The 27,827-nt window shown below is 43.7% G+C and overlaps 1 protein-coding gene across 1 annotated transcript in view; it reads right to left on the reverse strand.

Annotated features, from left to right (window-relative positions):
• Positions 1 to 7,110: 7,110 nt before the first annotated feature.
• The window catches only part of LOC147620689 (uncharacterized), a 29,430-nt gene continuing 8,713 nt past the window's right edge, over positions 7,111 to 27,827 (reverse strand). The window contains exons 5-7 of the mRNA XM_086824959.1: positions 8,380 to 8,606; positions 7,797 to 7,973; positions 7,111 to 7,604 (exon numbers count right to left, since the gene is read on the reverse strand). Coding sequence (XP_086681085.1) covers positions 7,483 to 7,604; positions 7,797 to 7,973; positions 8,380 to 8,606 — 526 coding nt within the window. The 3' untranslated portion in view covers positions 7,111 to 7,482. The remainder of the gene's footprint in view (positions 7,605 to 7,796; positions 7,974 to 8,379; positions 8,607 to 27,827) is intronic.

Here is a 27,827-nt window from a genome sequence, read left to right on the forward strand (position 1 = left end):
GCGCAGATGCCTTAGTTGCATTGAAGCAACTAACTAATTGAGTTTTCATGACTGTGTAGGCTTGCCAGGATTTGTCTTATTAAAAGGCTTGCAATGTAGTTACAAGTGTCGTCTCTCTCTCGTATGTTCTCTATTTATTACTGCTAAGAGAGGCGGAGGAGCTTTTCCAAGCCGCCTGCATTGTTATTATCTTTAATACACTATTGGCTCTTGAGAAGTCGCAAGTAGCGAGCTTATGTGGGAAATGGTTTCCTTCATGCCAGATGACTTCTGGTGATGCAGGTTCCTCTCGCGTGAGGGGTGGTGAGGTTTCTTGTGGTTCCTCTCGTGTGAGGATTGATGAGGTTTCTCAAGAAGGATGCTCAATTTTTAGGAGTACAAGGCAACATATCCAACTGTTGTTTGCCCTTCTTATCTTACACATCATAAGCAAGTTCTAGTGTCTTCTCCAATTGTGAGGGGAGATTCTAGTGGTCTTCTTGCACTTCCTTCGTTTGCCATACCATTTGGGAAGATTTTTGCACAGCTTGTGTAAATGGAAGCCCAAATGATAGAGTTTTTGTCATAGAGGCCGTGAGCTTCTAAGAAATTCTCGGGTGCCCACTATTGGCACATGGCATAGGTTCTTGGTTGGTGAGGTTTCCTAGCCTTGCTTGGTGTTCAACCTTAGCCTTTACGAAACATTTATAGTTGGGTCTTGCCTTAGAGCCACAAGTTGCAACTTCCCAATGTGGATGCGCTAGCTCATCCGTCAGAGCGACCTCACTCTGTTGTCACACCAAAGTGCCAATGGGTGAAAGGAGAGCTCTCTATGCCTAGATGGAGACAAAAAGAGATGGTCTTTCGTGATGGTTCTCTCTCATAAAAGGCGGAAAAAGAAGAAGCTATTGGAAGAGGGAAACCTACAAGCAAACCTATTCAAGCAAACAAGCATCCATCTAGCATGCATGAATCCAATAGTTGCATGCAAGAAGAGGGAAGAAGCAAGCATCCATCTAGCATGCATGAATCTAATTGCATACATGCAAGCAAGGAGAGGGAAGAGGAGAGGTCATAAGTAAACTATTGCAAGGAGTGACTAGTTTTTACACTAGGTCAAACTTAAAAAATGATCTAGCCTCTAGTACCAGTCTAGTATGTACACTAAGTCCTTAGACTTTTCCTATTTAATATTAGGCACAAGGTAAGACCGCTTTATATGTTCCAGCGTCGTCTTACAAAAGACAAGTTCCCATTCAATATGGTAAGATGGCAAAGTGAATTGCAGTAGGTCAGGCAAGTGAAACCATGTTATAACCTAAGCAGTGGTACCATGTTAACATACCCCCTTCCTAATGATGACCGCTTCCTTGCATCATCCAAGTCAGTGGGGATGAAGATGCTGTCGGATGGAAAGGTGTGGATGGTCTAGGATACGCCATGAAGCTGACATGCGAGGTTAAATGGTATGATTTGGGACCGATCCACAACAAGATGCATGGCATATTATGTAGAAGCTTTGGGTAATCTTGGCGATAGGTAGCTTGTTGAGGCGACATGGAAAGTGATAGGTGATGTAGAAGTTCTTCATGCACCAAGCCTCCGTTAATTATGGAAGTGGGTGGACCCTTCAACATGAGGTGGTGGAACACACTCATGTGTATGTGCAATTTTGGATAGATAGCTAGTCACGTTTTTACTCATAACTTTTGCATCGAATGTGAGATTTGGAGTGAGGTTTTGGAGTATGTGGGTCCACAAAATGTCGTTCATTTTGTTTCGGATGGTGACAGTACCAACAGGGTAGTAGAGGCTTCTTCGTGTGACAAAAACATCGGCCAATGCAAGGTTATGTTGGTGATGAATTGGAGTCAAAGTAGAGGCTCATAGGCCTTCTTTTTTACTATCATACTAACATACCCACCCCATCTCTTGAAAAGGGACAACGAAACCACTATTCATTTCTCTATCTTATCTTCATAAGAGTTGTGAAGATATATTTCGGAGACAAAAGCTATCTATGGATCATGACCTAGAAATTACCCATCGTAATCTTCAATTATAACTATGCCATAGCTTGCCTTCTTCCCTCAGCCAACTTCTTCAACTGATCCAATGAGGATGCGATTGACATTAGAAATGAGAATATTCTTAAGTACTTTTGGTTAACATGGTTCTTCACCGCTAATGTAAGCATGCTTCATAATGAGAATCTTTACTTGTATTATAATTTCTTTCATTTGGTGTTATAATGTCCCTTAAGATTCTCCCAAGTCTTGTACGTCAAGGTCATAATATGAGGAACTCGCATATGAAGCTCAAAGCAGCAATCCTCACATGAACTGATCGCTATGCTATGCCTAACCGCTCAAGTGAAAGAGAGTAGAGAGGAGGAGAAGGAGAAGTAAGAGAAGACAAGCCGATTAGTGCAAGCATGCCCAAACCCTTATCCTAACCACATACACACATGACAGATAGAGAGAGTAGTGAGAACACTAAACTATATTGCATGAATGGGGATTATGAGTTCCAATATGAGAAGTTGACTTTTACACTTCATAAGCCTTTTCTCACTAGGCCGCCCGAAAATAAGTGCACTCACGAGACTAATTACAAGGATTTTATAAGTGTTTGGTCTTTTAGCGGAGTTCCTTATATTATGACCTTAATGTACAAGACTTGGGAGTGTTTTAAGAGCACTTACAATGTCAAATGATGGGAATTACAATATAAGTAAAGATGCTTAATACAAAGTGTGAGGATGTTGGCGGTGAAGAACCATGTCGACTTCTGTTTATTTGTGTTTGTCATTTAGTTGCAACTCTATGGTTGCTTTAGCAAAAGGCTCATTTATACAAATCAATGTAAAAGAGCTTAGGGAACATTTATACCAATCAATGTGAAAGAGCTTAGTGAAAGACAAACTTTAGAAAATGGAAAAGAAAAAAAGTTGTATAGATAGAGGTGCATATAAGTCAAGCGTCAAAGTCAAGAAGGTAACAAGGATGAATAGACTTTGGAGAAAATGAGGATGAGACTAAGGCCTTATAAAATGATGATAAATTGCACTTTTGATTTGAGAAATGATTTTAAAGCTTGACTTTGCCTGATTTCTTGTTTGTCTTAATCTTCAATTATTAGTCTTTTTAACCAGGCTTAGCAGCCTTAATTTTGATGATCTTGGATTTTGAAGTAGGTATCAAAGCATGATAGAGGTATTAATTAGCTTCTCAATTAGCAAGGAAATTAGTGATGTAATAGGGCTATCATTAGTGCTTTTTTGCATTGAGTTTTGCTGCGCGCGCAACAGCAAAGGTAGAAAGCATATTTTGCTTCCAGTGCTTAGCAGTCCAGGCATCAAACACGCTCATTAGCATGCAGATCTACTCCACGTGGCAAATACTATGTTTGTAAAGAAACCTTAGAAACTAAGGTTTATGACATAAAGTCTCTAGCCTTTGCTCAAGAATGTGTCTTGCCTTTTCTCAAGAAACCTTAGAAACTAAGGTTCATGACATAAAAGTCTCTTGCCTTTGCTGAAGAAACTGTTCACACTCAAAGTTAGTGTGTGGCTTTGTTTACAAAGCTTTATAGGGCTTGGTCACATGCAAAACAAGTTTCTGGGCTGTTTTCACACATAGGGTGCAACCCAGGTTGGTTTCTTGTTTAAATTCTTTCAAAGTATTGAACTTGTACTAGGTAGACAATTATAAATCGAGCAATTGTCAAGACCTTCACATCATGTCCATTGGAAGATTGTAGGGGTAGGGTTTCAACACATGGCAAATGAAAATCAAATCAAATTCCTTCTCATGCAGGATAGCCTTTGGGGTCTCATAGATGCGAGATAAAAAAATTCCATATGATACAAAAGCACAAAATACATGAAAATGCATGATTAAAAAAACACTATCAAAATCAATACCTTAGGGTTTTTGGATACATATGTATATCACATAACGATGAAAACATCTTCACGTGGGAAATGGGAAAGTCTAGACAAAATATTTGCCAAAGCAAAGTCCTCAAAAATCAATCTAAATTTGATTTTTTAATTTTAGCTAGAAATGAAATTTTATTATATGTATATGTCATGTAAGTTGCATGAAGAATATCATGTAACAACTAGTAAGTATAGATATACCACGAAATGAAGAATCTTACCTTCGGTTGCACCAATCTCTGTACCTGCTGTACCTATACCGATTGTAATAAAGATTGTATCAATTGTATACCCACCCATAAGGTTCTATTATGGTAGAGATAGAGAGGTATTTATGCTACTGAATATTTGCAGTTTTTCTCCAAGAGTTGGACGGCCTGGACATTGGGGAAGATTAGTACCCTTGACAAGTATATTGGCTTCTACATAAATACTTTATATGTGCATAGATTCTTGGGCATATGAGATGGACAACCCTATTGTACATTTGTTTATGGTTATGTATCTATATAATCCAGCAAGAACCCCAGTTATGGGTAAGTCCTCAATACTCCTTGGGAATAAAATGATCCAAGGGGAAGGCGTCAACAGGGTCTATTTTCAGCTTTCAATGGATGTTTCCAGTTTCTATGTTTTTTTGAAAGTGATGAATAAAATATGTCAAGGTTGTGGCCATGTTTCATGTTTAAATGTTACGTAGGCATTTGATGGTATGTAAAAGTGTGTCAAAGTCTATAGTCCCCAAGGCCAGCGAGTCATAGCCCTTCGCTTTTAACAACAATTAAAGGCAACGTATAGAAAAGCAACATTCAACAGGATAAGTCTCGTCGATTTATTGTCTCCACAATAAATTTTACATGGGAAACCAATTTATTCAAAGACTTTATTCAAAGGACTAATTTGGCCATCGAACAACCTTCAAAAAGCTTTCATGGACTTCCCCCCTTAGTCCCACATCTTAGCTCTCCAATAGCCTGCTCTTTCTTCCAAAATTTACGCCAACCATTTTTCTTCAAGCAAGCCATTACTTCACCTTGTCCACTAAACCTCTTTGACATGGTATGCTTTTGAGGAATGACCAACACCTTTGTTTTTTGCAAATCAAAGGTTTCATGATCACAAGGGAGTAGTAGACCAAATTTGCTTCAAGTTGGGAGAACATGATACCCACAGCCTCGGCACTACATTTTTACCACTAGTACTTCACCTTGAACTCAAACTTAAGGGGCTCTACAATTGTAACCCCCACCCACAAAGAGGAGTTATCTCAACCCACCCACTCACCCACCCCCCACCCCCCACCCCCCAAATCCCTCGTTGGAGAAGGGATTCCCCCTGTTCAACCCTACCAAGTTGACAGTGAGGATCTCACTATTAAGACTTGCACTTGATACCACAAGAGAATTTCTTTTTGCTTCAAAGACTTCCAAGTCTATTTGGATTGTTTTGTTGTCCTAGCTGTGAAACTTCAAGATTTAGGTTCCGTTCCAGCCACCCAAAAATCGATTTCCCTTATTGCACTTATTAGCACCATCCTTATCTGCAATAATGAGGCTCTTATTTAAAAGACACACCGAGTCCATTTAGGGGTGATCAAACCCTAATCAAGGTCTGTTTATCGACAAGAATCCCAACCATCTTCCACCCATGCAAAGAGTGCATACACTTGACCAAACCATCACCCAAGGCCTGGCATACCATACCACGTGCCTGGTTAGAATTTGGCCATAAGCCTAACCTACACCCAACCCAACAGACCCTACAAATAAAGATATTTTGTGCAAAGGATGTCCTTTATACCTTTAGTTAGTGAGCATGAAGCAATCCACTTTTATGTTTATTCACAGGGGAGAGCTGAACAAACAGAATGCCAGATAGGGTCCCAATCTACCCACTTACGGCCCCCTCCCGCCAAGGAGGAGTATTTGCTTTAGTACTTCGGAGAACTACTCTTACAATGCAAAAAACTTACTGAGAATGACTGACAGAGAATGCCAAATGTAAGGACGATGTAGACCAAACGTCTCTGCTGAACCAGCAAACGGGTTGAAGACAACTGTGAAGCCACTTCAGAGAGCCTTATGCACACTCAAATCTGTTGAGGGAGATGCACTACTGAAGGCTGAAGGCTGAAGCAAGCTTCGGGCTGCCTTGGGACTGAAGCACTAAGGTGCTTGGGCTGAGAATGATGTATGCAAAAGACGAATCTTTAGGCACACATACTTCTGCAAGAAAACTGCTCAATACTATGAGTTATTAGATCATTTGAACAAGGACTGAGGGGCTGCTTATATATGAAGCAAGGCAGCTGGTCGGTGCACTTGCTTGCTGCCGGCCAGAAGGAAAACCCAGGACTGACATAAAATGCAGTACTTCGTGTCACCGCTCTGTTTTTGCTCACACGTGTGAAGCGCCTGTTCTTTACTGCTGGCCGACTGCTGTCTAGCCCAGCCGACTGACACTCAGCATCTGTAGGGCTGGTCGACTGGCCCTTTAGCTCCATTGTATGCCCCTTAGGTGTGGCTCATGGTGCCCACAAGCCTTTTGGCTCATAGGCTAGCTCCCAAGGGCTGGCCTAGAGCCTTAATACCACTGCTAACCTAAATGCTTGCTAATGTTAGGCTGACTTATATGCTTGATTGTTCTCCAATTGGGTTAAGTGACAGACCCTGCCACCTACAGCTTGGAATGACCTACGTAGTTCGTGCCTAACATGTCCCTGGACTAGGGATCACAATGGTGTCACGGGGTACGACAAATGTTCCTGAAAAAGGTACTACTTCTATACAAGTATAGCATTGATGATGAGCTAGTGTGTCACACTGCACCTCAGTGCATGGGTGCATGTGATAGTTAAGCTCAAACTCAACCCAAAAGTGCAAAGTGAATTAAGTCATTAGTGTCACTACTACACTATGTGCTGGTTCCATTCAGCGCCTACATGTTTTTTGAATCATTGGCATTTGAATCGAAATATGGGACCAAGAACAAGACCAACATTCACAGATGTAAGCCTTAGACATCAAGTAACAAGGTAGAAAAAGAGGACACATCGATTGTACCACATCTAACACCTACACAAACATCGCAACATCCTCCGCATTACAGGTTTACTCTTTATGCATAACACCACCACCACTCCCTCTCAACAAGTCATGGGCAGCAGGCAACTGAAGATATTAAAAGCCTTTAAATTAATATTGCTCAACTATTGATTCATTTGCTTCAAGAATTGCAACCATAAAGTAACTTAAACCATGTAAGGCATCATTTACAAGCTGCATTCTTCACTCGAGGATAGGTCGATATAATCACAGCAATGAACAACTGGCCACAAAAAGCAGAGCTAACAATCACATAGAACCCTAGACAGCACCTAAACCTCAAGGATCCATCCCTTACATGGAACAAAAAGGGCCACCCAGGAGACTCTAAAATAAGCTTAATTCTCTGCAAGTGTATGCACTTGGTTCTTTAACCAAATTATGTGTTTCTATGCATACAACTAGAGGAGACAATTAATGCCTTTTCCACTTAGCTAACCACCAATTTCTAGTGATTCATGAAACAACTTCTGCGCAGGTACTAGCTTGTCGTCCTGTCTGATCAATAAGGGTCCCAATTCGCTCTCCCATTACAGCCCTTGAAATATTCCCACGTTTTTGGAGATTGAATACCACCACTGCAAATGCACATAAAGCGATCAAAACCTTAAACCAGGCGATATTACAACTCACATAACATATAACTGCTCGAATACATGACCCACAGTCATAGGAGCATACAATATGTTTTTGTGTGAGGTAAGAGAAGCCACTACCTTTTTTGCCATTGAGAAATAAAAAAATCAGGTCTGGGCAATATAGATGCTTACCAGGTATGCAGTTTTCTTGGCACAAAGTTATAGCAGTAATGTCCATTACAGAGAGACCTTTCAATGTGACTTCCCTGTAAGATACATGATCCAATAAAGTAGCACGAGGGTGGTTCTTTGGGTCACTCTCAAAAACTCCATCAACGTTCGTTGCCTTCAACACAACTTCTGCATTTACTACAAGACAGAAATCTATTCATTTCGCATTGCCCTTTGTTTTGTATCTTCACACACAGAGAAATGGTCTGAAACTTTCAAAAACGACAAAAGAAACTAGAAATACAAGGACGTATTATGGAGAGTACAGCACATTAACATAGAAAGTAAGGAAAATTAAAAAGGAAAGGCATGTCATGTGTGGATGCACCACCTATCCTCAAGTGTGCACCCACCTACCACCCTCTTTGAGTGGAGTGACGTCCCCACACCTCACGCATGTGTGTACTGTTGCCTGTGCGTGTGTACATCTGAGCAAGCTACATGTATCTCCACACTGTGTGTGTGTGTGTGTGCGTGTGTAGTGATAGAGAGAGAAAGAGAGAGAGAGGGAGAGACATGGACAGCGAGCGAGATGGCTTCATACTTTCTGCAGCTCGAAGAGCGGCAGCTGTATCTGTTGTAAAAAAGGGGTTGCCAGTACCAGCACCAAAAATAACCACTCGACCTTTTTCCAAATGTCGTATTGCCCTCCGCCTAATGTAGGGCTCAGCAACTTCTGACATTCTGAAAGCTGTTTGTACTCTAGTTTGTATTCCTATACTCTCCATGGATGCTTGTAAAAAGATTGCATTCATTACAGTGGCCATCATCCTAATCCAAGAACAAACAGAAAGTCAAGACTCAATCCATCAAGGTGAACAAGCTCTCTCTCTCTCTCTCTCTCTCTCTCTCTCTCTCTCTCTCTCCACCCCCCCAAGCCAGCTGTACCCTGCCACATCACAACTCTCTTGTGTCTAGGCGTAAGAAGATATCTTTGTAAGGCAAGGAACATTGGATTTGTAGGCATATAACCTAGGAGCATAGAAGAGCTAGGTGGAGAAGATAGCGATTTCTGCCCAACCTACTAAATCTTTCGTGTAAAATTAAAGATGAAAAGCATTTCTTTCCATGGAAGAATATATACCAGTTGGAACATTGAATTGGTATTCATGCAACACAGTAACTAGTAACTGGGATGTGACCACAACGTGCATCACAGTCCTAGACCACTGATATGAGAAAGAAAGAAAGTTATATTAAACGTCTTCAAAAGACCCAATGGGTCTATGAGACCAAAAGTGATACAACAGTGTCCATGTAATCTCATCATGGTACAAAAGACTAGCGCTATGAGCTGAGAATATCAAATCCGAGCCATATGATACTAGCTTAGCAACAATTGCATGGCTTCCAAGTAATCCGCCAATATATGTGGGTACTCCTGGAAAAACTCCTAGTCGAGCCAAATGGCTTCGTGAGCGCCTCGGTCTTTGAACTTGGTGTAGAACTATCTGAATCTTCGACTAGAACCATGCTGCCACTTGTGGAGTAGAATCTGCTCGGGCTCGATAACTTCTGCCTCATTGACCACTTCAAGCTATTGCGTGTCCGGAATCTCTTGCAAAGATGGTCCAACATAAGGCTTCAACCATGAGACGTGGAAGACATCATGCATTGTCCAACTGTCTAGCTACTTCAACTTCATGGAGATATCACTAAGCTTCTTCAAAATAGGAAATGGGCCAAAGCTTCGAAAAGAGAGCTTGAGACGCTTCAACTGTTGCTTCATGATTCAGAGAAACACCCAATGCCCTTCCTTATAGTTGACATCTCTTCTAGACTTGTTGGCTTGTCTTGTAGGCTTCTTGTGCTTTAGATAGGCGCTCCTTCACAACCTCAGTAATCTCTAAAAATGGCCTCCAATGATGGCAACACCATCCTCATAAGAAGAGAGAAGAAACGGTGACCAAGTCGACCAAATGTTGCCTCATATGGAGTCCCGCCAATACTGAATGAATGAGTGTCATTCAAAATAGCCTACACCATAGGAAGATACTGTTCCCCTTTTAGCTTGGTTGTGGCAATATGATTTGCGAACATCAAAGGCCAGTTGATTATAAATCTTTGTCTGACCATCTATCTATGGATGACATGCACTGGACAACTATAACTTAGTCCCAAAGTTATCAAATAATTCTCCATTTCTAGCGTGATTGTCCATGGTAAACCACAAACGGGGTACCAAAGTCAGATGAAGAGCCAAGCAATGTCTTCAATTGTGGAAGGAATGAGCATGCAAAACTTATAGAACTGGTCAACAATGGTCATACATTGTGTATTCCTAGTTTCAACAGCTACTAGAAGAGGGCCAACAAAGTCCATGCTAATAACCTGATAAGGCCCCTTAGAACAAGCAAAGGCTGAAGCAACAACCCAACCTCCTTCGAGTGCAGAACCTTCACTTTCTAGCAAATCCGACATGACTCAACATACTGGTAGACATCCCTTCTCATTTTTGGCAAATAAAACAATCGCTCTAACTTCTCCAAGGTCGTGTTGATACCCAATGACCCCTAACAAGAGAATCATGGGCATGGGCATTGTGAAGAAGCGCTCGTCTTTTCTCCCGCACACATAGCCGGTTTTTGTAGAACCACTAGCCATCTTGAATTGTATAGTGGTCTAGTTCTAAACTGAGGGTCAAGTTATACTGAGTCCCGAATTCTAGAGAATCTACATACTATGCCTTCATACTCTTTGCCTTGAATCTCAAGCACAATAGATCTTGCAAGGTCTGAATGGTGGTCTTACACCTAAGAGCATCAGTTGTCACGTGCATCCTGCACTTGGATACCACGTGGCCATATCTGTACAGCACATGCAAGTCTTAGAGTGGTAACTGGCTCTTTGTGAGCCCTGTCCAAGACAAGTCAGACAAGGATCCACTGTAGAGCATCATGGTCAGGTGTGCTGAGGTCACTGCATGTCCCGCACATCCGTCACCCTCTGGAATGATGTAGCCGTGTATCGGGCATTTATTAGGCTTCCAGGGCACCAAGGTCAGAAGATGAACCTTGTAGGGATCTATCTCAAGGACAACCATGGAAGGGCTGTCCAAGAGACACCTAGGCCTTACGCCACCCCTTAGGCACTTGGGACAGCATTGGTGGACCCCATGAAGACCTATTGGCCAGCTTCAAAGGGCTCATAGAGGGCAAGTTCTCAGCATTTAATGAGTATTTTGCTAGTCGTGGGCCGATGAAACAGGCTGACAGCCTCATGAGCAAACCGACCAGTCTATATAAGTGATGGGCAGCAATTGGGGGAAATCATCTCATAATCTACCAGTGCTGAGAGTCAAAGGGCTGTAGACAAGCCAAGTAAAGGGCCAAAGCTAGGTGGAAGGTGTAGATCATCTTCAGGCTGAAAGCAATCTGAGCCAAGGGAAGACATTCAAGGTCACTTCAGTCCACGCTATTTACAACCATGATTCTATCATTCTACTCATTCAATAAAGCAAATACACCATACGTGGTGGGGGCCCTTCAGAGCCTAGAGGGTATTGGAGACCGGAAACGTCTCCCACACACATAGCGGATGGTTTATTAGCGGTCATGGAAAAACTTGACCACTCCCACTATGGCGAACTCTAACGATGAGAGAGAACACTGGATCCCAGAAGAGACTGCTACTTCTATAGCAATGAAATCAGTGGAGACCAAGGGGAAGCAATGTTCCAGTAGTTTATGTGTATCATGACGCAATAGGGGAAACAACTGCTTGGGCAAAAGGCTTTGATTCAAGCCTTGGAGAAGCGGCTACCTCTTCCAGATTCCTCTTCACCCATCCCCCCCCCTCTCTCGCCACTTCTCACCCTGATCCCTTCCCATATCTCTACCTTGGCTACCTCCATTGCGGAGTTAACGTAGCAGTCCCATGCTTTACATGAATTGCAGCTATGGGAGTTTGAGCTTCGAACACAAGCAACGTTGGAATTAATTCTTGCCCTTCTACTTTAAGGAGAAAGCACAAGCGGAAGCATAAACAGTAAACATATGAGAGAGTGCAAAGGAGATAGAGAGAGTTGGACAAGATCACCTTTTATAACAGCAGTAAAGCTTTACAATGGCAATGGCCAACAACTGGATGTTGAACTATGTGCCAGTGGATTGGATGAAGAAGTGAATAAAGGGGAACTCCTTATATAGTGCCTCAGTGAGCTGGCCAACTCCTCACAGGACAAATAAATAGGAGAAATACAATAAAATATCAGATAAATAGTAGAAGCCCCAAAACACTGAGATGCACAATTCTAACACCCCCTCTGCAACTCATAGTGTGCAAGAGTCGGAAGAAGATAAGTCGATGAAGATGCAACCATGGACCCTCCAGCACCACGAATACTGGAATCACCTCGGAGAGAGCACCCACCAACCTGTTTCCTCGAAACAAGATGCCACAACGAACAGCAAGGAACTTTGCTTGGCCACGAATTCCTACACAAGTGTGCAGTGAACTCCAAAAATAGATGATGAGCTGCTGGACACACCGCGCCCATAATCCCCAACAGTGGACGGAACACATCACGTCCCAAAAACCTCGAACAATGAACTTGGAACAGATCTAGTTCATAATCTCTGCTGTACCCATAGTTGCATTCCGTACCCGTACTCATCTGATGTGTATCTTCAGTACTTTCCGTACCACTCCATACATACCGTACCTCGTACGGATAAGGTCTGTGTACCAAATATGAGGTTCAATGTACAACACTTATTTGGCCTGTTTTTTAATTATTTTAGCCAGTGGTCATTGCTGAGTAGTTAATAGATTAGTTTTCATTTTAGCATTACCATTGTCTTTCATGCTATTTTTGTATGGATGCTATATATATATATATATATATATATATATATATATATATATATATATATATATATATATATATATATATATATATATATATATATATATATATATATATATATATATATATATATAGTAAAAAACATGAGCATACTTAAAGTACTTATCTTGATGCGTACTTTATGTACTTGTACCATACACGTACCATACCGCATTGTACCTAAAGTACTTAACCACTATGGCTGTACCAAAGATAACCATGTCCTGCCAAATGTCTAATGCTTGGAACTCTGAATCACGGTCCCCATGTACCAGTATGTAATCAGCACCCTCTCTCGCCCACAAACCTCTTCTGGCTGGAAGCACATGGGGGAAAATTGCATGTGTACTAGAGAAGCACACCATCTGGGGTCTCCTGAGCTGGAAGCGCCCTGGGAGCCCTAGAAGTGGTACTAGAATATGTATCACTATCCTATGTCGTGTCTTTGCCTTTTCGTTGAGATGAAGCCTTGCCCTTGGTCTTGTCCTTCTTCTTGGACAAACAATCCTTGGACAGATGTCCTCTTTTCCCGCAAGAGAAACAGCGACTCCGACCTTTCTTTTGAACTAAGGAAAGTGCCTAGTCAGAACTGTTGACTGACACCTTCAACTTACCCTGTGAGATGAGAACGGATTCCTCCTCCCAAAGTAGGAAGCTAAGATCATCAAAATCCAACTGAAGGGATGTGACCTGGCACCGCAAAGATCGAGAAATAACATCATAGTCCAGAGGAAGCTTGGTGAGGATAAGAGCAGCCAGCTGAGAAGAGGACAAAGCAGCACCCATAGCCAGTAATTGGTCATGGATAACCTTCACCTTCATGAGAAAAGATTGCATGGAATTGCCTTCAGGAAATAACAAACCGTAGAGCTGCCCCTGCAAGGTAACTGCCCTCATCAATGAATCTCGTGCAAAGAGATCCTCCAACTTTGACCATACCTGATGAGCATTGGAGAGAGTTTGCACTGCTGGTGAGACCTCCTTGGTACAAGGGGGAGCCATATCCACAGCAGCAAAGAACAAATCTCAGCTCTCAAACACTTCTCTCAAGTGCTTTCCAACGAAGCGACGCACCAGGAACAATCAGCCCCCTCTCAAACCGTAGAGAGAAAGAGGCGGGACAGCAGCAAAACAGTCCAAGATCCATCGGGAACCGCCTACGGGAAGGGTAAGGACTCATGGAGGAAAAAGAAAATGTACAGCCACTTGTCTGGCAACTCCACATGCAAGAGAACTCACCAAATCTATGCCGGTGCAGAAAACACAGCCACAACTCCATTGTTTGCCTCTGTAGAAGAAAACGCAGCCACCAAAACTGGCCGGATAACCTCTGTAGGTGAAAACGCAGCCAAAACACTACAAGATCTGCCTCTGAGGAGCAAAACACAGCTTGTAGGGCTGGCTGATAGCACCAGAAGTGGGCTGGACCAGAAAGGCAGCAAGATACTGAAAATGCAGCAACTGTATGGACTGATCTACAGCTGGAGAAGTGATGGAGGCAAAACGCACAGCAGAAGTGGGCAGATTTGCAGGGTTTGGAGCAGCCTGGACCTAAGAGTATGATGCCATGAAGGAGAAAGCACAAGCGGAAGCATAAACAGTAAACATATGAGAGAGTGCAAAGGAGATAGAGAGAGTTGGACAAGATCACCTTTTATGACAGCAGTAAAGCTTTACAATGGCAATGGCCAGCAACTGGATGTTGAACTATGTGCAAGTGGATTGGATGAAGAAGTGAATAAAGGGGAACTCCTTATATAGTGCCTCAGTGAGCTGGCCGACTGCTCACAGGACAAATAAATAGGAGAAATACAATAAAATGTTAGATAAATAGTAGAAGCCCCCGACACGCTGCCATGTGGCAGTGTATTATCCTACATAGTGGGTTGGGTCTAATTGACTCCTCTATATAGGGCTAAATAGCTCTTGGTCTCCCCTCATCCCCCACCTTTATGATGTTTCACGAAATTTCCGGGTTTTTTTTTTTGGGGGGGGGGGGGGGGGGTAAACGGCGGTTGTTGGCCTCCGTCCGTGTGTTGCACCTCGACTCTGCGCGTGGTACTCTGCGGTTCCGCGTTCTTTCATGGTATCAAAGCCTCATCGGCTCCTGCTCAACATGGGGTTTAGCATCCAAAGGGGGTGCTGAAATGAATTCTTGCCCTCCTACTCCTCACGTTGCCATGTGGCACTGTATTATATACCTAGATGAATCCAAGAACATGTCCAAATTCACCTTTTAGGAACATGCATGTTATATACTCATGGTTGTCAACCCAGAAGACCATATAACTATCAACTCCATTATGCATAGTATGGACTAGATACTACGACATCCCCACTAATGTCATCAGTGCCCAATAGTGGGTATAGAACTCTGTATCAAGATATGCTCTCACACGCGCGCGCGCGCACACACACACACATAAGAGCATATATTCACACAAAGCCCTTCACACTGAGTTTCTGTCAAACCTCCGGAGATGCAAGGCAGACTCAACCATAATGAAGCCTAGCACTAAGGGAAGTAGCAAATAGAAAGAATTAGTACAACAAATAAGTAGTTGATAGGACAAACGTACCGCTAAAGATAGAAAGAATAAGCACAATATCAATTGGCCACAACTCGGACGAAAACTTCACAATGTGAAATCTGCAAGTCCACTAATACGGCTGAATTATATACCTAGATGAATCCAAGAACATGCCAAAATTCACCTTTTAGGAACGATACTCATGGTAGTCAAGCCACAAGACTATATAACTATCAACTCCATTATGCATAGTATGGACTAGATACTACGACATCACCACTAACGTCATCAGTGCCCAATAGTGGGTGTAGAACTCTATATCAAGATATGCTCTCACACACGCGCTCCACACACACACACATAAGAGCATATATTCACACAAAGCCCTTCGTACTGAGTTTCTGTCAAACCTCCGAAGATGCAGGGCAGACTCAGTCATAATGAAGCCTAGCACTAAGGGAAGTAGCAAATAGAAAGAATTAGTACAACAAATAAGTAGTTGATAGGGCAAATGCACCGCTAAAGATAGAAAGAATAAGCACAATATCAACTGGCCGCAACTCGGACGAAAACTTCACAATGTGAAATCTGCAAGTCCGCTAATACGGCTGAATTATATACCTTGATGAATCCAAGAACATGCCCAAATTCACCTTTTAGGAACGTGCATGTTATATACTCATGGTAGTCAACCCACAACACTATATAACTATCAACTCCATTATGCATAGTATGGACTCGATACTACGACATCCCCACTAACGTCATCAGTGCCCAATAGTGGGTGTAAAACTCTGTATCAAGATATGCTCTCACACACTCACTCCAAACACACACACACACATATATTCACACAAAGCCCTTCGTACTGAGTTTCTGTCAAACCTCCAGAGATGCAGGGCAGACTCACCCATAATGAAGCCTAGCACTAAGGGAAGTAGCAAATAGAAAGAATTAGTACAACAAATAAGTAGTTGATAGAGCAAATGTACCACTAAAGATAGAAAGAATAAGCACAATATCAACTGGCCGCAACTCGAACGAAACTTCACAATGTGAAATCTGCATGTCCGCTAATACGGCTGAATTATATACCTAGATGAATCCAGAAACATGCCCAAATTTACCTTTTAGGAACATGCATGTTATATACTCATGGTAGTCAACCCACAAGACTATGTAACCATCAACTCCATTATGCATAGTATGGACTAGATACCACATCCCCACTAACGTCATCAGTGCCCAATAGTGGGTGTAGAACTCTGTATCAAGATATGCTCTCTCTCTCTCTCTCTCTCTCTCTCTCACACACACACACACATAAGAGCATATATTCACACAAAGCCCTTCATACTGAGTTTCTGTCAACCCTCCGCAGATGCAGGGCAAACTCGGCCATAATGAAGCCTAGCACTAAGGGAAGTAGCAAATAGTGGGTTGGGGTCTAATTGACTCCTCTATATAGGGCTAAACAGCCCTTGGTCTCTGTGTGAAAATATACCCAATTCTGGTATTTTATCCAGCCCAAAAGGGATTTTTTAGGCATTTTTGTGTCTTACTGCTAGCCAACAGCTTTCCCTGGCCGACCAGCAACCCAAACGGCATATATATAAACACATCATAAATCAACAAGATACCACAACATAATTGATATAAATCTGCTGCTGCCAGCACTCTATCATCATCAGGCTATGTACACTACTGCTGCCGGCGCTTCATCATCATCAGGTTAATCATCACCACACTTTTCTGTACACTACTGGAGAGGCCTATTCCTCGCTCAGTGTGGTGTACTGTGCAAGATCCCTATTCCCTTTTCTCTCCCCTCTCTCTCTATCATTATATCTTGGACATGTGGTCAAATCTGTCACGACAAGCCCCTCTTGGGCTTACATGGAAGGCATCTGATTTATGCTTCACGAAATACACCCAGATGTACCTCGAATAATCATCTACAATCAGCATGTAGTAGAGAGACCCATTCAAGGAGGGGGTTGGGGATTGCCCAATCAAGTTGAAGTGAATCAACTTGGGGATACCCTGAGCGCGATGAATAGCATAACGTGGGAACGGTGAACAATGCTGCTCACCCATGGGCCATCTCTGAGTAGAAGACTGGCGAAGAAGCAAAGACGTGGTCAGAGCTGAAGCACGATCGGTGATGAAAGCTCCCGTCGATGTGAGGCAAGGGCACTCAGTATCGAATGATGATGATGCCCTTTCAAGAATTTATTCAAGAACAATCCACAGGCCAGCTGGCCAAGATCAATACAATCAATGAACACAAAACAAACACATATGCCGATGTAGGATATCCAAGTCGAAGTCGATGTCTATGTCTAGGTGCACGATCTCTGATGCCGAGCACACCACAAGGATGGCCTACAAGTATCTCTCACCGGGCTAGTAATATCCAAATCCAAATCCAAGTCCAAGTCTAGATCCAAATCCAAATCCAAGTCCAAGTCCAAATCCAAGTCTAAATCCAAGTCCAAGAATCACTCGCTCATCCCATGAGTAATCTCCACAACTCCTATAGCCTTGTCGATGAAGAAAACCATGGAGAAGCTCTTTCTGGCAAGAAAACTGATATGAAACCTGTTTTAAAGATTTTTGGACGATAAAAACCTCCAAAAAGTAGTTTTTAGGGCTTTTGGAGCCATTTTAGGATTTTTGAATTTTCAGTCCGTATATGTCCATACAATATTGTACGGATCCGTACAGTCGTATGAACAAATAATGACATGGCATTGCAGTTGATGGGGTACTCTGAATCAACGGGGCAGCGATGAAAAACTCCATGATTTGGTTCATGATCAAGTAGATGATGATGGAGAAGATGATCTCCACACTTCAACAAAGATGGTAACACGATGAAGAGGTTCTTCTTCAACTTGATGCTCAAGAGAGGTTTATGCTTCTTTTATACTTGGGGAAGCCTTGCTTTTTGCCAAAAAGTGATGCTTTTGCCTTTTACTTTGCTTTTGGTCTTTTTAATAGTAAAATATTATATCCATGACCAGCAAGGTATGTGGGAACAATTTTTGCCTTTGGTTCAAGCCGTTCGAAATGACTCTTTTTCTTCAACTATTGGCAAGACTCCATATGAAGAATTGCATTTGGACGACCGTATCGTCTTCAGTGCGAGACGCTAACCGCATGACGGAGACTTATCAAGAGATTTTGGAGTCTATGAAAGACACGTTGGCCAAAGCGCACGAGGCCTATCCTCCGTGGGCCAACAAGGACAAAAGGGATGTGAAATTCTCGGAAGGGGATTGGGTTTATCTCACGATCGTGAAACAAAGGTTGAAATAGGTGGGCAACCAATGCCCAAAGTTATCACCTGGCGTCTTTCGTGGGGAGAGTAAGGCCCTCAAAGCTTGTACATGATATTGTTCTCCTTGGGTAATAAAATACTCCAAGGAGGGGCTAGCCTCTATACGTAGTGTCAGATGTGTCTATCTGACTTTTACACTTTTGTCAAAAAAGTCACATATGTTTCTCCATGGATAGCACCCTCATGAGCCAAGCCATCAGCTTCTCTCTCTCTCTCTCATCACCGGATTCTGGAGGCTATTGAGCAGGCTTGGTTGACAGCGTGGATGGAGCTCAAGGCCTTTAAGGCGTCAACCCGAGAGACCCACTTGTTTATCTTCTGCTACCTCAATTTTGCCGCTCAAAGAGGGGTTTTCAGGTACATACAAAGCAATTTGGTCCACCCTGAGGAGGCCTGGGCATGTGAGCACACCAAGTGGACCTTCCTCTCTGTTAGCACATTCATCCCCAGATTCTGCTCTTTTATGGTGCCCATTTGGTCCCCTTTTGCATGGCCCTTGCTTGTGGGCTGGCCACCCCTTTTTTACTATTTTTCTGGGATTTTTCCCAGCCTTTCTAGCATTTACCAGTAGGCCATGTCCATCAGCTCCAGTCGGCCTGTTTATCATCTCCAATCGGCCAGCATTCCTTCACTATAAATAGTGGGCGCTACCCTCTCTTGTTTCATTCAGTAGATCACTCGGTCAAGGCTCTCAGGACCGATGGAGGGGGTGAGTTCACATCCTAAGAGTTTCAGCAATATTGCAAGACACATGGCATTCGGAGACAGCTTACTACATCATATACTCCATCACAGAATGGAAGTGCCGAGAGGAAGAATAGGACCATTATGGATATGACCCATGCTATGCTTGAGCATTCTTCATTACCTTGACGTTTCTAGGCTGAGGCGGCTTCCACTGCTGTCTACATTCAGAATAGGTCTCCTACTGCTACTCTTCCCGACAAAACTCCATATGAGACTTTCCATGGTGAGAAGCCCTCCGTTGTTCATTTCCGGATATTTGGGTGTATGGCGTATGTTCATGTGCCTAAGGAGCACCGCTCCAAGTTGGACTCGAAGTCTCAGCGCACGACTTTTCTCGGACACAGCACTGTGTCCAAGGCATATCGTCTTTATGATCCTCAGGCCGGTAAAGTTGTTGTGAGCCGTGATGTGGTGTTCGACGAGACTCCTACATCTTCAGAGGGGGGTGGTGAGCTTCTTCTTCCTGCACCTCCTTCTTCTCCTCCTCCTCCTACTCCCACTGTTTCTGTAACACCTCCAGCTAAGATACACAGTCGAATGATGATGACCCTTCTCCTCCTCCGGCGAGTTCGAGCAGATCTGTACCTGGTTGGTATTATCAGACAATTCGTGACTCTGGGTCACGTGAGCTTCCTTCTGCTCCTCCGCCTGGTTCTCTTCGGCGTTCTTCCAGAGTTACAGGGAAACAAATTCATGAGGGCAACATGTTTGTTAATTATGCTCTTATGTCTACAATTATTAATGGTCCTTCTGATCCCACTTCTGTAGACGAGGCTCTTTCACATGAGCCTTGGCTTCATGCTATGCAAGTAGAGCTGGATGCTATCGAACGGAATGGCACTTGGATTTTGGTGCCTCGGCCTCTACAACGAAAGGTGATTGGTGTGCGTTGGATTTTCAAATCAAAGTTCCGAGCTGATGGTAGCTTAGACAAGCATAAAGCGAGGTTGGTTGCCAAGGGTTATGCTCAGCGCCCTGGTGTCGACTTCGATGAGACCTTCACTCCGACGGCCCAGGTGACTACCATTCGCACCGTTCTTGCACTTGCAGGACATCATAGATGGCCCGTTTCCCAGATGAACGTCAAGTCGGCTTTCCTGAATGGAGAGCTTACACAGGATGTTTATATTGATCAGCCGCCAGGATTTGTTGTTCCGAGCAAACAGGATCATGTGTACCGGCTGAAGAAGGCTTTATATGGTCTAAAGCAGGCTCCGCAGACTTGGTACCAGCGGATTGATGAGTTCTTTCAGAGGCTCGGCCTACACCGTTCTCATGCAGATTCGAGCCTTTATATCCTCCTTGAGAGAGGGTTAATTGTTATCATTGTGGTCTATGTTGATGACCTCATCTTTACAGGTTCTTATTCTGTGCGGATCCGTTCTGTTATGGATGCTTTGGAGACAGAGTTTGAGATGACGGATCTTGACCTCTTGCATTATTTTCTTGGCTTTGAGATTTGGATGACCTCGAAGGGCATTTTCTTCTCTTAGCAGAAGTACGCTTGGGAGATTCTCGACAGATTTCATATGACTGGGTGCAAACCAGTATCTTCCCCTATGGATATTGGTGAGAAGCTTTCTTCACTTGATGCTTCTCCAGGGATTGATCAGGGACAGTATCGGGTTCTCATCGGTTGTTTGGTATGGTTGACCTACTCCCGATTGGACATATGCTTCGCAGTCAGTTTATTGAGTTCCTTCTCATCCAAACCCCGTCAACAGCATTGGCGGTGTGCTCTCAGAGTTCTTCGGTACTTGCGTGGCACTCTGGATTTTGGCATCTTTTATGGCCAAGGATGCACTCTTGTTGGATGGTCTGACTCAGACTGGGCTGGAGATCCAGATACACGGCGTTCGATCACTGGTTGTGTTTTTTCACTTGGGTCTGGAGCCATTTCTTGGAGCAGTAAAAAGCAGCCTATTGTGGCGCTTTCCGCTACCGAGGCGGAGTACCATGCAGTTTGTTATGCTACATGTGAGGCGATATGGTTGCGGAGATTATTGGAGAAGCTCGGCTGTCCTCCTACCGGATCTACTCTTCTTTGGTGTGACAATCAGAGTTGCATCGCCATCGCCAAGAAACCTGTATTTCATGCTCGTATGAAACACATTGAGATTCAGTATCACTATGTTCGTGAAAGGATTCTTGCTGGAGATTTGCGTTTGGAGTATTGTCCTTCCACGGAGAATGCTACAGATTTGTTCACCAAGCCGGTTTCTCAGGCTTCCTTGGCTCCTCATCTTCGGATTCTCGGAGTTTGGGTCTGGAGCCATTTCTTGGAGTAGTAAAAAGCAGCCTATTATGGCGCTTTCCGCTACCGAGGCGGAGTACCATGCAGTTTGTTATGCTACATGTGAGGCGATATGGTTGCGGAGATTATTGGAGAAGCTCGGCTGTCCTCCTACCGGATCTACTCTTCTTTGGTGTGACAATCAGAGTTGCATCGCCATCGCCAAGAAACCTGTATTTCATGCTCGTATGAAACACATTGAGATTCAGTATCACTATGTTCGTGAATGGATTCTTGCTGGAGATTTGCGTTTGGAGTATTGTCCTTCCACGGAGAATGCTACAGATTTGTTCACCAAGCCGGTTTCTCAGGCTTCCTTGGCTCCTCATCTTCGGATTCTCGGAGTTTGTTCAGCATCTGGTGCTGAGAGGGGGTGTTAGCACATTCATCCCCAGATTCTGCTCTTTTATGGTGCCCATTTGGTCCCCTTTTGCATGACCCTTGCTTGTGGGCTAGCCACCCCTTTTTTACTATTTTTCTAGAATTTTTTCCAACCTTTCTGTAATTATCAATAATAGCAGCAGAGCTATGGCAAAATTTTTGAAAAATTTATGAAAAAATTAATTTTTATGTTTATGCATAAATAGTTAATTAGGAAAAAGAAGAATTTCTAGTAATCCATTTTTATATTAAAAGAGTAATCTCCATGACAATGGAAATCCATGTATTCCAATGAACTAAGAGAAAAATTGTGATGCTAAAATAATGTATATTTTATTTAAAAATTAAAGAAGGATTCTAGTTAAATTTATCTTTTTGTATAGATAAGTTTAAACGATGAAAGAGGAATTCCCACCATATTGGAATTCAAATATTTAAATGAAGAAAGTGTAATTTTTAGTATATTAAAATTAATGAGTAAGTAATTAAATTCAAAGATGAATTTTAGATAAATTTATTTTATTTATGAGAAATATTTAAATGTTAAAAGAGAAATTCCTATGATATTTGGAATTCCATCATTTAGATGGAAAAAGAGAAATTCCTAGCATATTGAATTAATGGGTATTTTATTTTAGATGAAATTACTTTATGAGAAGTATTTGATGATAAAAGAGGAATACCCATGACATTGGAATGCAATTGATTAAATGCAAAAAGAGGAATTCCCATGGTATTTGAGATCCAAGAAATTAAATGAGAAGAGAGGAATTTTTAGTATAATTCAATTTATGATTATTTATCAAAAGTGAAAATATGGGTGGAATTGATTTCTGTAAATCCCATGAATCCTCTTATTCAAAAGAGGAATATTGAATATAATTCATTTGAGAAATTGAGAATGAATATGGAAGTAGTTGTCGAGAAAAAGAACCTTTAATTAGACCAAGCAATTGGCAGAAATTTAGAAAAAGTCCCATTATCAGGATCAACCTCGAAAAAGCTATTAAATAGGAATAGCATGTGAATGAATTTGAATGTGTATGTGGAAGAATGGATGTGAATGTGGATGTGGAAGAATGGATGTAAATGTGTATGTGAAAGAATGAATGTGGTTGTGTATGTGAAAGAATGGATGTGGATGTGTATATGAAAGAAAATGATATCGATGTGAGTGAATGAATGAGATGTGATGTGATGTGAATCAGGATGTGAATGAATGAGATGCGATGTCATGTGAATCGGATGTAAATGTATGATATGGGATGTGAATGGATGAGATGTGATGTGATGTGAATCGGGATAAGAATGAATGAGATGAGATGTGAAATGAATGAGATGAGATGTGATGTACATTGAGACAGATGTGAAATGAATGAGGTGTGATGGGATGTGAATATGGGTTGATGCGAGTGGATGAGATGTGATGAGAATAAATGAGGAAAGATGTAATGAGATGGAAAATGATGTGATTGGATGAGAATGGGTATAAATATGAATTGGATATGGATTAAGTAATGTGGACGGATGTGAAACAATGTGAAAGACGAGAGTTCATTATAGGAACTGTATTTATGACCTGTTTTTAAATGACTGTTTTATGTCAAAAATGCTCGAGAAGCATTTTTGGCCATCTTGTGAATGAGGTCGTAGTAACCTAACTGATAAAGTTGCAACAGCTGATGGAGAGTCAATGGAGGACGTCTCGCGTAGCAAGGTCGGCCGAGGTCTTGACCAACCTTGGTTCGATTTAAATGGTGAGCTTCCGGTACGGTGGATGAGGGACCAAGGAAGCGGCCTATGAGTGAAGCACTAGGTCACCTGCGAAGGATCCTAGAGGGTGCTGACCATACGGTGCTCGGGCTCTGGGTCGCCGAAGATACCCACACGTGCGTCGGGGAAGATACTAGAACAAGGAGTAAAAGTTGTTTTTTGAAACCGGGCATGGATCTGGTTGATTGACCTTGCTAGTCCTCAACGGATGAGTCCATGGATCTTTTATATGGAGGTGTTGGTTGATCTTGCTGATCTTCAACGAAGATTCCATCTTGATTTTTATAAGTGATTATATTGTCGGGTACTATGAGCTAGGAACTATCGAAAAGGCCCCTGAGGGACAGGTGGTGTGTCACAATTTGGCCAACCATTTGGTCCATCTCCAGATTTGTCTCGTTCACTTGAGGCCAGGCCGGTGTCTCATGTGAAGGGGCCAGTATTTTGCATAACATGGACGGGAGCCAGACTGGAGCCACCATTGTATCACTTAAATACTCCCAATAATATATCATATATTGAGGGGGGGGGGGTCGGCCCGTTCCGGCCCCAGTGCTGGTGTCCATTGATCATCATTTCATTTCATTTCAGTTTTCAGTTGTTAGTGAGTTGTCCATTTATACTATGATATTTAAGTTGTGCTATTACGCGTGTGGGTGTCCAACGGAGTCTATTCCCACTTGACGGGATCGGTTTTATTGGTATCAGAGCACGGTCATTTCCCTCTTCTTAGTGGAGAAACGAACTTGTGTTTTGGACACCCCGCTTCTAGCACACTTAACACAATACACAGCCAAGGCAACCCTTTGGAAGTGCCTAATTCAAGGGGCCCATCAAGTGCCCACGTGGTTCTGATGCTTTACAGGGAAGGCACAAGCTCCTTGAGAGGGTGAATGATAGTGATTCGAGGGGACAACCGTCTCATGGAAAGACAGTTATGCAAGGAGAGGAGCCTGATGCAATGAGGACTGAATTGGAGCATATGAGAAAGCTTTTGCAGGCACAAGAGCAAGAGCTGAAATTTTTGCATGAAGATCCCCATGTGCAAAGTGCCATTGAAGCAAGGAAAGCCGATGCAATGGTGGACATGACTTTTGAGTCCATGGCACGAGAAGTGGGCAAGAAGCCAAGAGAGTTGGCACTTTCCTACCTCCTCCGCAAAGGTGACATCAAAGAGGGGGAGGATGGAGAGCTGAAATTCAGAAAGCCACCTCGCTTGAAGCATGGAGATCCCGCATCTCAAAGGTTGAGGTCATTTGTGCAAAGGGAAGAGGTGACAGCCACCTCTCGTCATGCATCTTCTCCACAAGGCACAAAGAGTGACAGGTATATGTATGCTGATGATCTTACACAATTTTTGAGAGAGTCAGCTCTGTTAGAAGTCATCTCCTGTCTAGTTTTATACACCAGGGCCTTTGTTGTGGGTGTGCCCGCCCTTATGAGGTGTTTTCCCATTTTTCCCCACTCTCCGTATTTTTCCCATTTTTTCTGAGGCTTGGGAGGGCTGCCAGAGGGTGCCAAGAGCAGTACAGTGCTGGCCGACTGGATGTTTATCAGTCGTGGGCACTCTTGCTGCCGGCCGACTGGTTTTGCTCAGTTTTGGGCACCAGATTGCTGGCTGACTGCATTTATGCAGTCGTGGACCTTTTTATCAGTCGTGGGCTTTTCCTTATGCTGGCCGACTGCCCTCTAGGGGGGTATATATAGGTCCTCAGCCCCCATACCTCATTTGTATCATTCCTCGGGATCTTCTTGTGTATATAGAGCAGAGTTACACGCCTACATCTCTCTCTCTCTTGTGCTGTTTTTCTGCCTGCGTTTTTGCTCGTGTTCCCAGATTTGGTCATCATCTCCGCTGCGTATTCTGACATGGTATCAGAGCCCTAGGCTCTTGATAGGTCTTGGGATTTGTGTGAGCAAGAGGGGACTGTTTTGTGGCTGATTGGTGGACTGTTTTGGGCTGATCGGGAAGAGAAGGTGCAAGAGGAAGGCGGGCTGATTTGCTGGACAGCCACTTGCAGGTATCAGTTCTTCTTTGTTCCCACCCACACACCCTTTTCAGAGTACATCCCCGCTATGGCAGATCTGTTAGAGATGGCCGAGAGACATGTGAAGATCCCGACACTCCCCACGTTCCCGGTGGACCGTCAGTTGGACGGGAGCAACTACGGCATATGGAAGGTGATGATGGAATCCGTTTTGGAGTCTTACGACCTCGCCGATTTCGTCATTGTTGGTGTTCCACGGCCGGAAGTAGAGGAAGGGGAGTTACCGTCAACCCGAAAGGACCGGGAGGCCCAGACACAAATGTGGGATCGTGTCAACGCCAGGGTCCGTTCGTTTATTTTCCTCAGCTGCACACCGCAGGTAATCAATCATGTCAAGCACATGACGCTGGCCAGAGGTATATGGCAGCATTTGGCCTCACTTTACAACAGGGTATCGCCCATGAAGAGGATTTCCTTGGAAGTACAGATGCGGGTTATGAGCCCTGCAAAGTCGTCGACGATGCGGGAGCATATTAACAAGCTGCAGGCTCTTCAGCAGGAAGTTCTTCAGGCTGGGAAGGAGATATCGTCAGAGGACATGGCCATAACGTTGCTGTCACATTTGCCCTCTTCGTACTCAGCATTTTACTCGTCGTTGATTACCAGTGGCAGGCTCAGCACCATCACGTGGGAGGAGCTTGTGCCCATGGTCTTGGACCAGGAGGAACGATTCACGAACCCTCCTCAGGGTGGAGGTTCGGAGGCCTTTACTGGCGAACGGTCGAAAGGCCGTAACTCGGGCAAAGGGAAGGCTTCATCGGAGAAGTGTTCTGAGAAGAAGTCCGACGCTGACCGCGAGAAACTGAAGGCAGAGAGGACCTGTAATGATTGTGGCGAGAAAGGCCACTACTGGAGGCAGTGTCCCAAGCGGAAGACCGAGAAGGGTGAAGACTCCTCAGCAATCATGAAGACTCCGGCTTTTGTGCACCTGGAGGTGATGGACACCGATGCTTCATTTTCTTCAGGCAGGGAGGAGATTGGAGGACTCTCCGCAACGGATACACGGGAGTGGATTCTCGATAGTGGTGCTTCCAGGCACATGACTCCTTCCCGTTCCGGTTTACAGGATCTCTGCAGGCTTTCTGGTCATATTCTTACTGGGGATACGTCCACTATCCCAGTTCACAGTGAGGGCAGGATGGAGATAGTTCCCGATGGCAGAGGGGGGAAGCATTCCTCCCAGGTGTTGTATGTTCCGGCACTTGGTTTTCATCTGTTGTCAGTGCATCAGGTTTGCAAGACTGGCGTACGGGTGGAGTTTGATAAGCATTTTGTTGCTCTCCGGGACAAAGCAACAAGCCAAGTGGTTTGGGAAGGCGGAGTGGAGAATGGAGTTTACAGGCTTTCAGCACTCTCTCTCCCAGGTCCTCAGGGCTGTGATGAGTGGCAGTCTGGTAATGGCTACTCAAGTGTGGATACGCTGCAGGTACAGGCTTTCCGGGACCAGATGGTGGATAGCTTACCAGTAGATGGCAGCAGTTAGCAGGAACTTTCCAGTACTGAGGTTGGTAGTTCTTGTGTTCGTGAGTCAGAGGAAGCTGAACAGGTCACTTATGCTCTGATGTCTCGTAGTGTTCGGGACATAGAACTTCCAGTAGTTGAGGATGTTCTCTCCACGCGGACCTTTCGGAAAGCCAGGCAGGTGGCAGGTGCTTACTTGCAGAAGGAGGTGGTTTCTCCAGGCTTTGTGGTTCCGGATTCAGAGGGGGTGGTTGACAGGTTTCAGAAGGCCTTGCGTGGTCTTCAGAAGGTTTCCAGGACTTGTTTGTGCACCGTAACAGGTGTTGATTCTTGTGAGCAGTGTGATGCCTTTTTGACTCAGAAGCTGTATGGTTCATTGATCTGGTTGATGGACACCAGATTGGACGGGAGCTTCTTGATGAGGCGGTTGAGCTCATGGTTGCAGATGTCTCTTTGGGAGGCAGGATTGCGTTTCCTGTGGTTTCTGCGGCATGCGAAGGATCATGGACTCTTGTACACAGGAGGGGGATTGTTGGATGGAGTCCGACTCCACGGTTGGAGTGACTCGG

This window comes from Cibotium barometz, chromosome 31, assembly GCF_041138505.1.
Source record: "Cibotium barometz isolate CiBa-2024 chromosome 31, ASM4113850v1, whole genome shotgun sequence".
NCBI lineage: Eukaryota > Viridiplantae > Streptophyta > Polypodiopsida > Cyatheales > Cibotiaceae > Cibotium > Cibotium barometz.